The 15,357-nt window shown below is 40.8% G+C and overlaps 1 protein-coding gene across 2 annotated transcripts; it reads right to left on the reverse strand.

Annotated features, from left to right (window-relative positions):
- Positions 1–1,328: 1,328 nt before the first annotated feature.
- Positions 1,329–14,933, reverse strand: XRCC2 (X-ray repair cross complementing 2). 2 transcript variants are annotated; one of them, XR_010069783.1, is made up of 4 exons: positions 14,830–14,933; positions 10,202–10,283; positions 2,656–4,153; positions 1,329–1,448 (listed from the first exon to the last, which is right to left on the reverse strand). XR_010069783.1 is itself a non-coding variant. In XM_063324390.1 (3 exons), the coding sequence occupies exons 1-3, from the start codon at positions 14,866–14,868 to the stop codon at positions 3,438–3,440; spliced, it is 837 nt and encodes a 278-aa protein (XP_063180460.1). In that variant the 5' UTR covers positions 14,869–14,933; the 3' UTR covers positions 2,350–3,437. The 2 variants fall into 2 exon arrangements, 1 of the variants encoding a protein (XP_063180460.1); XM_063324390.1 differs by lacking the exon at positions 1,329–1,448 and having other exon boundaries at positions 2,350–4,153.
- Positions 14,934–15,357: the final 424 nt, after the last annotated feature.

The following is a 15,357-nucleotide window of genomic DNA, read 5'->3' on the forward strand; positions in this document are numbered from 1 at the left end:
GCTGAGTATAGAAATGACATTTTCTTTCCAGGTGTCCATAGAAATACCATTTTATTTAAAAATAAATATAAAACCTGCAAAATACCTTAATTTGTTTTTGCTAAAAAGCTCTCTCATTATAAAAAGGATGGGGAAGAAAGGGTGAGCTAGTTCCTCTTTATTTCAAGCTTGCTCCTTTAATTCGTTGTTGCATATGAAGCAACAAACAAAAACTGTAAGGAATGTAAGAAGTTCCTCTGCCTACAAAAGCCTTAATAATACAACACTGAGCTGGAGAACAATGACACTGACATGAAAGGATTTTAATTTCTAAGAATGGATAAATTAGAGCTTCGGAATATGTGCATTCTATCCTCACACTTAACGATATGCGGTGGCGCTTATCTTTGCAGGGCAACATGGGCTTCCTCCCTGGGAGACGGAGCTGCAGCAGCACAGGTCGCTCCAGGTTAGAGAGTGGGCTGGAGACTGGGCGGTAACTTACGTCTAGGTGAAAGAGGAGACTTTAGATTTAATATTATATACTAAATATAATGCTCCATTTAATATACTGCTCCTGGCTCATGAGGAGTAACTGCATTCTCCACTAACTACGATTTATATGTAGTTTTAATGGAGAAAATTCTCCATTGAAAAAAATGGTAAAAAAAAAACATTTTAAATACCCACAGGTAATTAAGGTACAAACAAAATTGCTGCTTCCCAGGTTCTCCATCGCTGCATCTTTCTTCGACTTGTATCCTCAAGGTTCATTTTTTCAAATGGCATAATTTTGGCAGAGGATAAGGTCAGCGCACTCCCCGATTGCATACTCCTCTCCCTCCTGCAAACTCACAGGGATATGCAGATGCTCAGCGTCTCTGAAAGCAAGGCTGGCTATATATCTCAAACAAATGTGCAGAGCAGGAATATTACAATTACCAGAGAATTAAAAAAATCTGTCTGCATTCAAAGCAAAACTAAAACTGGGAAATTTCAAAATCTCCTGAGGTGCTCTTTTTGATCAATTAGAACTTTGGCTTCACTTCAATTTAGGCATTTATTTTATAGTACAATGCAAAAGATAAAACTACATTGTGAATAATATAAAAGCTTTTTTTCCAGACGGGAATGCCAGACCATTTCCATTGTTTTTTCTCAAACGTATTTTTTAGCAAGTATGATTTTACAAAGCAGTTAATCTTCAGTGGAGCTGTATTCTCTGATAGAAAAAGGGATTGCTTTCTTCTTTGTAACAGAAATTATGTAGTCCTATAATTTTAACATTTAAAAGTCCTGTAGTTCTACTTGAATCTTCCTGGTTCTTTTACAAAAAAAATGCAAGTTATGTCCTTTATCATAATTCCCAGTGGAAGCATCTACTCATGTTAAACCATCTAACTTGGGTCCAGTCTAGGCTGAAGAGTTAAGTTGTACGGTTTCCATCTATTTGGGTACTTGTGCAAGTTCTGAAATAAAATAAATATTGGTGCTGATGAAAGAGAAAGCACAAATGAAATGACAGTCTATAAAATCATCACCCCTGCAGAGATGTTGAAAAGGCAAAGTTTGCTCACGTGCCACAGTAAAAGAACTGACAGCGTGAAGAAGCGATCAGATGGCAGGTTTAAAATGAGAGGGGAAAACCCCCCAAGTTTTCCCACAGGAAGAATAATTAAACTGAATCATTGTGAAAAGACAGGGTGGAACCCAAGAGGGTAAGTTAAAAACGGACCGGACAAGTTCACGGAGGATAGGTCTGATCAATGGCCATCAAACAGTGGTCTGCCCACAGGCCCTGCTCAGGAGCTCCTCGAGCCCTGTGATGTGAGAGGCTCGGCCAGCGAAAACCGATTATTCTCACGCTCCTCCCCAAAGCTTCGGTACTGGCAGCTGTGAGAAGGAGGACGCTCGGCATCTTTGCAAAAATCCGGTCAAATCACAGAGATGCCAAATTCTACAAACAACAGTATTGACACACTACTAGGTCTATATACAGAAGTCTGGGTGCGCATGCCGAACTATACACAGCTGGGAATCCAGATATACATTCAGCTTGAAAAAGCCCGCTTCAGAAGTCAGGAAATTAAAAGTATCTCACAATAGAGTTTTTTAGGCATCTTCCTCAAAAAGATACTGTGCTAGATACTTCTTCTTAATATGCATTTTTGTTAATAATCTGTTCAATCTAAACTATAAAACATGCTGTGCAACATGACTGAACGAATATTGCTGTGAGAAATATTTTCCCCTTGTTTGAGTAATTTAAATTTGTAAGCTAATGTAAGTTTTTGTATTAAAGAATGTACTGTGTGCAATTTTCTTTCTTGTAAAGCACTTTGAAGCTTTCAAAGGGCACTCTAGGTTAATAAATAATATGGTACTCTTTGCCAGAACTGTAGGGCATTTCCCATAAGTTCTGAATCTTCTTTGCCAGAATTGCAACATGTTGCATGCCAAATCCTGCACACAAATGTTCTACATGTGGCAAATACATATTGGTAAAGACCAGAGGCATGGCATTCCTGGATTTCTTAGAGAGAGTGGGGGAAGGGAAAGAAGTGGGAGGGAATAATGAGGGAGGGCAGAGAAAAAAAAACCTATGTCTGTGCATACATCTAAAAAAAACCCAACCAACAAACAACCCCCCCACACCCAGAACAACCCATGACCTACACTTCATTAGTTTCAAAGACTAAACTGCTTGCTCCATGTGGCACAAACTCACAGGTACCCAGCAATGGGTCTTCAGTTTTTCTTCGGTTACGGAAATCAGGCCTCCATTTCTGCCATAGCTGTAGACTCTTCAAACTTAGCTGCTTCTAAGGGTCTAAACACCTGCACTTCTTGCTTCTCCAAGCACATGCTAACGTAAACAGAGCGGCTGCAAGCCTGGAGAGGCACGGTCAGGATTACCACTATTTAACAGCCTGTGAAAATGAATCCTCTTCTTCAAGCAAAGTCGTGAATGCATTTCAGATGCCCCAGGCTACTGGGAATGAACCAAGACCAATATTTATAAAGAGCAAACACTCGCCTTTTTGCAGTCTCCCCCATGAACGACTGGGCTCCTGTTTCTGTAGCTTGGAAGAGGAGGAGTGGAAAGCAGTAAGACCCAGAAATGAAATGAATGCATTTGGCCACATATCACATACGTTAGATCACTGAACGATACTAGGAGTTTAGAATGTCTTTGGTTATAATTTTCTTGATTTAATCTCTTTATGCATTAAGCACAAACAAGTAATTTCAACATTCTTTGCTAGTTTGGACTGAAAGTCTACAGTAATTCAAAAATTTTACCATTTCCTGCCTTTCACTAAATTTTTAGAAAATGGTGACAGAAATTCTGAATCACCCAGCAACAACCAACTTGTTTAAAAGGTACTAAAAATGACTTAGACCTAATCAGGCCTTAAGCACCAGGATTTCCTACACGTTTAAAAAACAAACTGAAGTTAAAACTGAACTCCACATTCTGCAACATTAAATGAACGTTTTACTACATGGTTTCTTTTAAGGTGGCAAGAAATAACGGTAAAACCTTTGCTGTTGCTAGGACTGCACTGCTTAGAGAAAAATATCCTGTGGGTCACCATTTGTTGCCATGATTTACAAAGATAAGGTCTATAGTCTGTATCAGTTTCATGTTGAAGTTTTAAAGGAAAAAAGCTTTCTGCAGAGTTTGTAGATTTCTGCATAAGTGTCTGTGTTGTTGCAAAGAGGACTAAGTGATGCTCCCTCACAAGCTTTTCAAGAAAGTTGGCGCATTTCTTCAGATTCATCTCCTGCAAGTTAAGACTCTCCCCTCCATTGCTTCTGTCTATCCAATAAAAAGCTGACAGGCTATCTAAAATCAAAAGGCAGAGAGAGGGATGAGTGCAAAACATGTTTTCCAAAGAGTAGAGAGTGAGGAGTAACTGGGTGCTACTACTGCAGTTCACAAGAAAAAGCCTTCCCAGGCATTGCTTTATCATTTCTTCTGTCCTTTGCGCCAATCTGCTCTCGAGAATGGTAACTAGACGAAGCATATCAAAATGGTAGTCCGTATCAATGAACATGACTTCTGCTTCCAGTCCTCCTCCTGATTTTGGAATGATGCAGCGGGCTATTAGGTGATAAAGCATTTCTGTTTTTCCTGTTCCTTCTGGACCATGGAATTCAATGACATCTCCTGTTCAAAAACAAAGCAGCAGGCTGTCAGGTAAGAGAATTTATAGCTCAGTTTTCAGTGTTTACTGAGCCAATAGTCAGTATTACACTAATAGGAAAATGTATTTTTTACAAGTTTGGCATTTGTAAAATTGTTTAAATCCAGATTAGCACCTACCAAGAGAAATTTTAATTTGCAAGAAAGGCCTCTAAAGTGAAGAAAATCAACTGAGAACAAAGGTTGAAAACCCCCCTGCCAATAGCATCTAGGACACCAGTATCAATAAAAGATTGGCAACTGGATTTCATCTATCGTTACAGGTAGATGAAGGCTGAAAAGGAAGCTGCTACACAAAAGTGTATAAGAAACCATCTATTTACACTATATGCACAAAATTAAGAAATAAAAAAGTAGAGGATAAGCAAAACAACTAAAAAAAGTTGACATATTAGAGGTCCAAACCATGTTGGCACATCTATTTTTATAGCAGAGACTGTCCTTCAGCATTTCATGCCTGGTATATGCATCTTCAGTACCTGCACGTTGCAAGATACCAACAGGAATCTGCGACCAGTGAAGAGAACACCAGTATATGTATTTAGCACTTCTATTCTTCTGTGGTGATCATTGCATGAAACTGCTTCTTTTGACAAGGGGGACTCATGGATACCTTGAATTTCAGGCAATGATTCTACTGGCTGAGGCAACGGATCTCTGTTCATGAACAGATTCAGCCTAACTGCCTGATCCATGTGGGTCAATAAAATACATATCACATAAATTTAAAATGTTAATTAGAAGAAGCATTATGCTTTTCTAGGAAACCAGTTCTTTTGTTGTATGTGAAGGCAAGATACTCTGAAGTCTTTTCGAAAGTTGTCATGTCATCAGAGCAGGACCCTAAAAAAGGTTAATTTATTAGTTGCTCTTTATAAATTTCTAATTCTGGAAACTGGATCATTTATTTTTGACAGTTTGGATTTTAGGAAGAAGGGTAAAGACATGCAGTAAGTAGAATCACACAACTGTAATTGCAGGAAGGTGAGATATTTCTGTGGCCTTGCCAAGTGCAAACGGCACAACAGCTTTTCAAAGGGGGGATGCAAGAGTAGAGAATGAATTGCAACTTTACTTAAACATGTTTGTGCCTGCCTGAGTTAACAGGGTTTTTCAAGTCATTACTCAACTTCCAGAGGATATCCTTGTTCAGAAGCGCGTGTAATGTCAAGATGCAGCTTGGGATGAGGGGTGGAAGGTGGTGGGGAAGAAACTAAGCTCTTACTTCACCTATTGCACGCCTTGAAAGCAATTTACACCTGATGTGACAATTCTCTCCATTTCAGTGACACTCGGACTGCCTGCCTCTCCATAACGAAATTGCTGCTGCTTCACAACTGCAATTCCGTTTCCCTGAATTTCTTATAGTTTGAAATTTATTTAAAAGCTTGATTGCCTCCCAAACCCTTATTTATCTGTTCTGAATGGCTCTCCCCACTTTTGAGACAAAAGATGACTCCACGTCCTATGACACAAATCTTCATTTTCTCTTCATGTTCAGAGGTTACAATGTCCAACTCTGCCACTTGCAGCCAGCAGCTGCTCTGCTGTCACTTTTATGGTGCCAGTGACATAACCGCACCCTGTTAGGATAAGATACCAGCTTGGAAGGACTCCTCCTAAACGTGCTGGGTAGGGCATTCCCTCATATTTCATGTCTATTGGAATATTTTAGAACAATTGCGTAAGGCAGCTCTTGTTAAGGAACAAAGTGTATCTTTTCTCTGCAACTGGCTTTGGCACAAGACTTCTGCCACCCTGCCTGACATTTCTGAATCCTGACCAACAGCTGAATTGGGCCAATACGCAATACAGATTGCTTCACCGACCTGTACAGCAAAATATGACTTGTTTAAGAAAAAAACCAGCAAGTCTGTATGGGTACTCAGAAGCAGCAGTGGGCAAATCTGAGTTACTGTTTGGTAATGATTCAAAAAAATTGAAATAAATGCTTGACTTGACCCATTTGAAGACGTTTTATCAGGATATCTGTGTGTTACCTCACATAAAACTTTACATAAGGGAGCTGTATTGCATGGAATAACACTGGATGAGCTTTTATTGGCAGAACTAATTTAAGTAAAAATTCTAAGTTGAATGAAAACTCATTCTTAGGAGTTTTTGTGGTGGTGGCTTATAAACTTCAACAGCAAGGCACACTGCAAACCTTGTTCAACATTGCCGAACAAGATACACACCCGGGTTGTAGTTAGACCAAAACACTTAAGTTACTCTGGAAAGAGTAATAGCTTGGACTGTAAGAAAACCTCAAGGGAGCCGGGGATTTCTGTGCCTTCATGATTATCAAAGAGGCTGCCCACAAGAAGAACTGGTGCAAAACAGAAGCCATTTATAGCAACATCTATAAATGTAGGGTTTTATTAAATTAGCCACCAGGCTGTTACAGTAAGATAAGAGGGGAAATTCATCCTTCTGGATCAGAGAGGACAAACCATGATGCAGCAGAGGAGGAAGTGTGGCCAGCAACATTTTCAAGAAGCCTTTGATACCATCACAATAGGTCATGGAAGAAACTTAGTGATCAGTACTAGCATCATCCATTAATGTCAAAATACTTCGAAAGGAGGATTAGTGAAGAGATACTGTTATGGGAAACAGTCTGAGAGGCAGTGTAGGAACAGACACTTTAACGTGAAAGAAAAGTGAATGGGAAATTTTCCTATTAGAATTGGTGTTGCCCAATGCTAAAAACAGCAGTAGATGAATGTTCCATTAGCTTGGCAAAACATGTTGAAGACAAACTAATTGGGTTAATCAAGACTTAAAACTGTGAAGATTTAACAGATCAAGATGGATGAGCAGAATGATTTCTTATGAAATTCGGCACTGACAAATTCAAGAAGTACATTTTAAGGAGTCACCCAAGACATTGCTTGGCTTACGGTAGCTTGAACTGGCCGCTACGGTCAGATTAAAGAGTACGATAGTCCACTGCCATGTCATGGCATACAGGAGAAACTAAATGATGTTGCGTAAACTTAAATATTTATGTAACACTAATATATTTTTAACTGAAACACTGTGCTCGGTCCTGGTCATCAGTTCAGTGTTATCTTTTGAATGAAAAGGGCTCTAAGTTTTGTCTGTAATCACTACACTAGCAAATGTTGGTTAAACGATTTTCTGACATTGCAGTTACAAACAGCCTATTAGAACACTCAGCAATAGCTCTGCAGGTTTCGCATCCTCAGATACCTTGAAGTTACTGGACTAGTAATTTACAATACTGTGCAGAAGCTGTCACTAATATTTGTACCATGTATAAGTGAAGTCGAAAGGCCTAATATTTATTACAAGTTAATGTTGGGTGTCATGCTGCTGCTGAACATCAGAGCTTTATACTGACACCCACACCTTCATACCAGCGGCATAGGAGAAATATGACTGGCACTAGTGGAAGATTATTTAAAGCTCGTGTCACTTTTGCTCCATTCCAGAAGAGCTTAAATGGTATGTAATTAATATGCTCACGTCTTCTTAAATATGCAAGTCCATCGTAATTAGAAACAGTGCCTAGAATATCACAGCAGTACCTATATTACCCGTTCCTATTTTATAGTGCCCTGACATACATGTTATGAACGCTTAACTATGATGTAACGTTTGGATAGTTTAATGAAACTTTATATAAATGTTTGTTTAAAATACCATCAGGAAAAAGAATAATTTAGGTCTTTGCATTGCTTTAATCATAGCATTTTAGATTAAGAGCTGTTCAGTATGGACTTCATGGGCAATGTATTATAATATTCCACAGTGCCCTACTAAAAGTCAAATTAATGACAAATAGAGAGGTAGGTCTTCAACAGGGATTTAAGACCGAATAATGAGAACACACATCAAAATAACACATGGACTCACATAAATACTGTGGTATTAAAAGACAAAGAACGTAATAAAAGGTGAAGTCCATTTATGTATATAAAGCTAAAGAACTGTCCTAATATGTTATGCAGCTTCACTAATGTCAGTCAAAAAGCATGACCAATACAGATAATAATTGATGCCATTTGTTAACAGCAGAAGAAAAACAGAAGTGCTTCAGGAGCTCCATGACCATGTTGTTGGCACAGAGAAAGCAGTGATAAATTTAGAAGGTTTCCAGCCATCTCAGAACTGAGGTTCTGGAACAGTCTTTGGACAGACACGAACAACCTAACTTAGCTTTCAGATCAAAGCTGATAATTTGATGAATGGAATTATGTAACGCTGTGGACTGTGACGTCAAGGGCAATTACTGACCCCCACGAAAGGCTTCTTATAGTCTGTTCTACCAGAACATGGCAAATTTATTCTCAAACATTCATTTCTTGTGTATTAAGTTCATTAAAAAAAAAACAACCAAAAAAACCACCAGGCTGAAAGATCCGCATTTTCTATTACTGCACTTTTTCAAAACAAAAAATATCTCATCTTTTAAAAACGTTAAGAACTCGGGAGCCTTGTGAAGCATATACCAATTTCACTACTGGTTCTTAATTCTTCTTGTGGGTAACAAAGCAGTTCAGTATTTAAATAATCTTCTCTGCTCCATTCGCACTGGCTTACCAGTATTTCTCTGCCCTTTATCTTTGTTATATCACATTTGAAACTTTCAGGGGCATAAATCATATATTGCTAAACCCCTAATGTATTCTCAAGTGCTGCAAAATAATATACTAATAGTCTCATAGTGACTGCATTTGTAGACTCAGCATCATCTCTCGGCCAATTATCCTGATTCTTTTTATTGCTTTTTCTGCTATTTCTTCTGAACCTCCTATAATTTGTGGGAATTCAAATTGCAGACAGGCATGTTGATAACCACTGCAGCCACATACTTTTCATATGAAATCTATTAATTCATACATACATTCAACAACTGTAGTACCTCACAGCATGATCCTTACAGTTTGCCATTCGTACTCTTTTTTTACTATATATTTCTAGTTTTGTATAATCAGAGTAGACTCTTCCTTTGTGAAATCCATGAATTTCCAAAATCTGGAATTCACAGACTGCAAAACCAGTCTGACTTGCTGAATAATCAAGGAATTACTAAGTGTGCTAATTTCTGTTTAGCTCAGTAATTTCTTTCATTAGAACATCCAATCTTGATCTTAAAACTTCTTGCTAGAAGAATTTACCTTAAACTTGTTGTACTGGCATCACTGGGAGGTAGCCCAATTTCTCCAGTTTGAAATTCTCATTCATTCACTGAAGGTCTATATAAGCCATTTTGATTCTAACAACATCTGCAAATTCATTCAGCTCATTAGTACCTATGTTGCTAATGGAATTGCTTCCAAAGTTCCATCTAAGTATAATCAGGACTTTTCAGCCCAAGACTGCATGGCTTGATGACTTGGCTTTTTTGAAAAATACTGTTTGCTCATGCCCCTTCTCCTAACTGATCCAGACCACTCCATATCACTGAACTCTGTGTTGAACCTCAAGTTGTTTGCACATTTCTGCAGTTATGACTTTCATAGAATCATAGAATCGTTAAGGTTGGAAGGGACCTTAAAGATTATCTAGTTCCAACCCCGCAGCCATGGGGAGGGACATCTCCCACTAGATCAGGTTGCTCAGAGCCCCATCCAGCCTGGGCCTTAAAAACTTCCAGGGATGGGGCTTCCACCACCTCTCTGGGCAACCTGTTCCAGGACTTTGTGGTGGCTTTTTAGACCACTGATTTAAAAAAAAAGTTAAATGACAGAATCTAGAACAAATTCCTGTAAAACTACTAGAAACAGTCCAACGTGCTTAGTATTTACTCACCTACACCTGTTTTGATACCCATAAAGTGGATATTTTAAAGTCCATTTAATAATGTTTGGAATGGTGACTGCATTATTTCATTTTACCTCGTTTGCATAAAACTACATCAACAATTAAAATTCTGTATCCAGGGCAAAAAGACCTACATGTATGCTTATCTCTGTCACATTGCTCTGAGAATATGTAAAACACTAACATTTTTCTATAAATAGGATAAAGAGAAAATTTTACCATGAACAGGAGATCCTTCCTCAGCAAACAGATAAGGTTCAAGATTCTTCAGAGAACTTCTGCCCTCAAGTCGAGCAAGTAGCTTTTAAAGAAAAGAGAGAAGAGACGTGCTGTTAACTCAAAATAGTAGACCTTGGGAATCAAACTTAAAGCATTCTGAGAACTGGGAGCTTTCTGTGACAGCCCTATCAAAAGATTAGTTTGATTTTAAAAATGTTTTCATAAATACATATGGAAGCCTATAGTCTGGACTACAACAACAGAAGGTTCCATCCTTACAAATAATTAGCACACAGATTCCATGGCAGTAAGGAGTGGGTATACACTAGGGGAAATAAAGCTTAAAGAAAAACTGCACAGGTAGACTAGCAAGAGGGATCGCCTCTGGTATACAGCAGTGCTGCCATTTGACAGAACAAAGGAAAAGAAGATAATTTGTAATAACCATCACCACCACGACAAACTACTGGCTCTGAGGTGAAACATTATCCATCATTAGTCTTCTGAGTCAGTCCCTCTGAGCATTTATAAGTAAAAACATGTACATTTCATCTGAAAAGTTATACAGGGCTCTTCTGGTCTAAATTCCTATTATATCATAGTTACTTGTTCAAACATAGTATGGATTAAGAATGATCAAAAGTAATTAGCCATCAGTGGCTCTGCAAGACTCTAAAGCAAGCTCAAATTCGTAAAGCAAGTTCTTCCAAAGCCCCTTGTAATGTAAGTCCATTGTAAAACAAATTAGTCCAAAGTTCATGGTCAATTTCTTAAATTGAAATGTATTTGCATAGCAAGTAGACAGGTATTCACGTAACTTTTACTATTTGTAGTTCTGGCATACATTCGTAAACCAAGAATTAACATTTCACCCAGTGCCAGAGCTGTTATTCCCTACGTGTATTAACACACGCGGGAAAGGACACGCTATCAGGATGCGCAGAGCACTGCCAGAGCACGTACCCTGGTGCCAAATATTTCATTCTCCAAGATGCCCAGCTGTCATTTAAAGATTTAAACATAACAAATCCTGTTCAGTTTTATTCTGTCCTCCTTAAAGCCAGTCACCAAACGAGCAGGGAGCACACATTTTAAACACACGCTGCTTTATCTTGCTTTCTTCCCTGCCACACCGATGAGCAACATTTGCTCTGAATTGTCTTAAAAGTTGTTTAAATAGTTGCATGTGTGTGTTTGCCTTAATAGTAGAATAAAACTCCATTAAATGGCCCTGAATTTACTTCAAGTGGTCACGATGGGAATCTAAATGTGACATTTTCATTGACATTTTAACATTTCCTCTCATTAAGAAAACGTCAATTCGTTTGCCTTTGTTTGCCTGTTCACACATGTTCAGGAGAGTTTTCCGACACATCCACTGAAGGGCTATAAAAACACTTGAATTGACCTTGCTCTGGATCTGCGGATCCTCCCGTTACGTTTCACACATTTCTGCAGCACAGAAAACGCTTACATGGTGAACTCTTGAATGTTTTGGGAACCAGTAGGGTTCTCTGACCCGGACAAAGCAAAAATCCAGATGGACACGTATATAAAAGAATACAGGAACACATTTCAGGGCACACAAACCAGGAGCTTGCAACTACCACAAGGGCCACAGCAGACCCTGCATGTGCAGCCCTCCCATGCAAGCAGCCGCCTACTTCTGGCCCTGGCCCCCGGCGAGGGAGAAGGGCCGGGAATCTCTCACCCTCCTCATCCGGCCGTGGAAGTCGAGAGAAACAGGAAAACCACCGCCTGCTGCTGCTTTCTGATGCTCTTCATTTCTTAGCAAAGGAAGCACCGCTCTGGCACTCGGTGATCACAGGGGCTCGATTATGGCACTGACAGGGCCAGGAGCCGCACCTATTGCTGGTCTAAACACATTTCTGCCCCAAAATTTATTTCTACATTAATTAATACATCCTCTGCAGTTTATTTCTTCTGGAAATGAGCCTCCATCTCTTCTTTAAGCTTACTGCTAGAGCTTTGGAAATACATGGTAGATTGATCACTATCGTTTAAATACGAAATTGTGGTTATTTAAATGACAAGTTTATATATTCATCTTAAATAACTACAGGTGCTTACTCTGAGCACTGCTCATGTAGGTAATTTATGATAATTCGCTGATGATAGTGCACCTGTGTTTTTATCAAACTTGTATTTACTTCCGAGTTCTGAAGCAGAATCTCCAAAGGCACTTGCCTCATTAGTGTCACGCTGGGAGCAACGGGGTTCCTGGCAGAAACAGCTAACAATTTTCCTTCAAATCTAACAAAGGTTTGTCCACACTACAGCAGAAGTTGCGGAAGCAAAGCTGAGATGAGACACTAGGCAGGCATCCCTCACCTCTGCTGATGTTAAAGATGGGGATAACACGGGTTTTTCCAAATTGGCAAAAGCCACCTTGGCTCCGTTCCAGGGGAGGCGTTTCCATTTTCCCTGCTCAGATTTTCTTATGTAAAATGAAGCGGGGCGGGGATGGAATCTACAGGCAATTAAAGGGTGATCTGGATGGTGGACATCAGGTGTCCCGAGCTTTGTGGTGGAGAGTGTACAGAACACAGCACTGCTGAAGAGAGCCTTTGAGTGGGAAGAGCTTGGAAAAAAACCACCTAAATAATTTCAAATCACATACTAGAGACTCCAGATTTATAATTTAACTGTAGATGTTAATTTCTTCTTTCATAATGCTCTTTTATACAAAATAGCATCTTTTAACAAGTGGTGTCTAGTGGTATGTCTTCACTCTTAGGTGTTCTTCAAAAGTGTAATTATACTAGCAAGAAACTGCACATATGTGCAGCTACATGTAGAAAACGAGCTATACTGCAAGAGTCAGGCAACAGTTGGGTTAAATTTCATTAATGACAAGGCTGATGGGGCTCAAATATTTCAACTATGTCTTTTATAATTTATCAATTTCATCTTTTTAATAAAGAAATATGCATATGGACAGACCAACTGAATAATACATTACATGCTTATGCTGTATTGGTTTCAATGAAGCTATGCATAAATGTAAGCATACATGTAGGTCTTGTCAGGAATGAGATATTACTTCATTAAAATGTTAAAGAAATTTAAATTAAATACTCGAGCTCTGTTAGAGGCTGTGAGCTAACCTACAGGCTATTTACAAATACAAACCTATCTCGAGTAGGAGACAAAATTTAATTTTCAACCACTCCAACCGAGCTTTTGTAAACTTTGGGCACGAAGACATATGGAAGCAATTTATCATTTATTTTACTGTGATACACCAAAGGTGTTTTGCAAGAAGTTCTAATTTGTTGTATTAATTATATTCAATAATAGGAGTACAAGACTGCAGTCTCAGTATAACTCTCACTAAAATCTGATCTTACACATTTGAGAAGCATTGTTTTAAATTAAGTCTTTTCTGTGTCAAGGGCTTCTACCATTTTTTCTGGACCTTGTACTTTAATGGACAACGGCCTTTCTTAACCCATTGTTTATCAATTCCTCCCTCCTTCAGGTTTGGTAATCCCTTCCATCACGGGCAGTTATTGCCATGTCCATTCCCTGCTGGCACAGCTTATGTGGACAAAGAAATGCATTTACCCACTCAGACACAGAGCACAACTCGTGTCCTTCATTTGCGTATGTTTCCTTAGAGTGGGTACTCTTTGGTTGTTTGTTTTTTAAAGTGTCAAAAGGGCTAAAGAACTCGAGTCCCACTGAAAGAACGTGGAGCTTCAACAAGAATTATTTATTATCACAGTTTTATGTGTGCTTTTATGTGCACTGCTCGGGATATTCCGATACACCAATCTCCAAGTAATTAACTTGCCGATTGCAAGAAGTCACTAACAAACGCCTGGTCTAGTGGGAGGTGTCCCTGCCCACGGCCGGGGGGCTGGAACTAGATCATCTTTAAGGTCCTTCCAATCTGAACCATTCTACGAGTCAATTATAAATAAACCATCCATCAGAGACAAAAAACAAACAAAAAAACCCCAACAACCAGAAAAACAACAACAGAACCTCAAAACACTTTTCTCCGAAGAACAGGAAAGCAATTCCACCTTACATACTCTTTATTTCAACGCAATCTTCCTCACCGCTACCACTCTATCGCTTGAGAAGGGGGGGGAAGAGAAGGGGGAGGGCGAAGAAAACATTTACACAACAATTACCGAAACACCTGAACAGCCTCCCCCCGTGCTGTACCGAAGCACCACAGCAGGCGTTCAACCCCAGACACAAAAGCAGGACTTCTGCCCTCAGCCACCCTCCGGCGAACCCCAAAAACGCTTCAGAGGCGACCGAACGCCCTCAGCGCCCCTCAGCCTCAGAGGGGGCCCCGCTCCCCCCCTCACACAGGGGGCGGGCGGGAGGAGGAAGGGCGGCGGAGGCGGGAAGGAGCGGCTTCCCCCCCTTCTTCCCTCACACACCGCCCCATCGGGCGGCTCCGCGGTGGCTGGGCGCTCCCCTCCGCCGGCCCCGAGGGAGTGGGGGACGGAGCTCCGCCTCGGGGCCGGCGGAGGGGAGCGCCCGGCGTTTCCTGGGTCTGCGGCCTCCCCTCACCCTCCCCGGGTTCCTCTCAGCCGCGGGGCGCCAGGGGGTGGAGGGAGGGTGAAGAGGGGCCGCCATGGCCTCACCTGAGTGCCCGACTCCGCCCTCCGCGACGCGTCACCCATGGCCGGCGGGAGCTACTGCGCACGCGCGCACCCTGAGCGCGCCCCGCCCCTCCCCGCTCGGCCGGCCGCTGTGCGCATGCGTGCTTCCACCCCGGGAGGGTGGGGTGGGAGCCAAGAACCGCGGGTTCGAGTCCCGCCTCGGGCTTATGGCGCACCCGCGGGATTCCCGAGGGACCGGTCACTGCAGGGAGCCGGGTGTTTATTTATTTTTTTAAAGGACCTGCCTTTGTATAGGTTTGTGGAGTTTATTTCCTGCTCCTGATGAAGTGGGGGCAAGTTGCTGGGCTGACGTGACACAAGGGATGCTCATCTGTAACACGGGTTGACGAGACTCACTCAAGGGATGCTCATCTGTGACACCGGGGTCGATGTGACTCAAGGGAAGCTCATCTGTGACATTGGGGTTGGTGTGACTCAAGGGATGCTTGTCTGTGACATTGGGGTTGACGTGACTCAAGGGAAGCTCATCAGCGCGGCCACGATTAAACC

This window comes from Chroicocephalus ridibundus, chromosome 2 (genome assembly GCF_963924245.1).
Source record: "Chroicocephalus ridibundus chromosome 2, bChrRid1.1, whole genome shotgun sequence".
Lineage (NCBI taxonomy): Eukaryota > Metazoa > Chordata > Aves > Charadriiformes > Laridae > Chroicocephalus > Chroicocephalus ridibundus.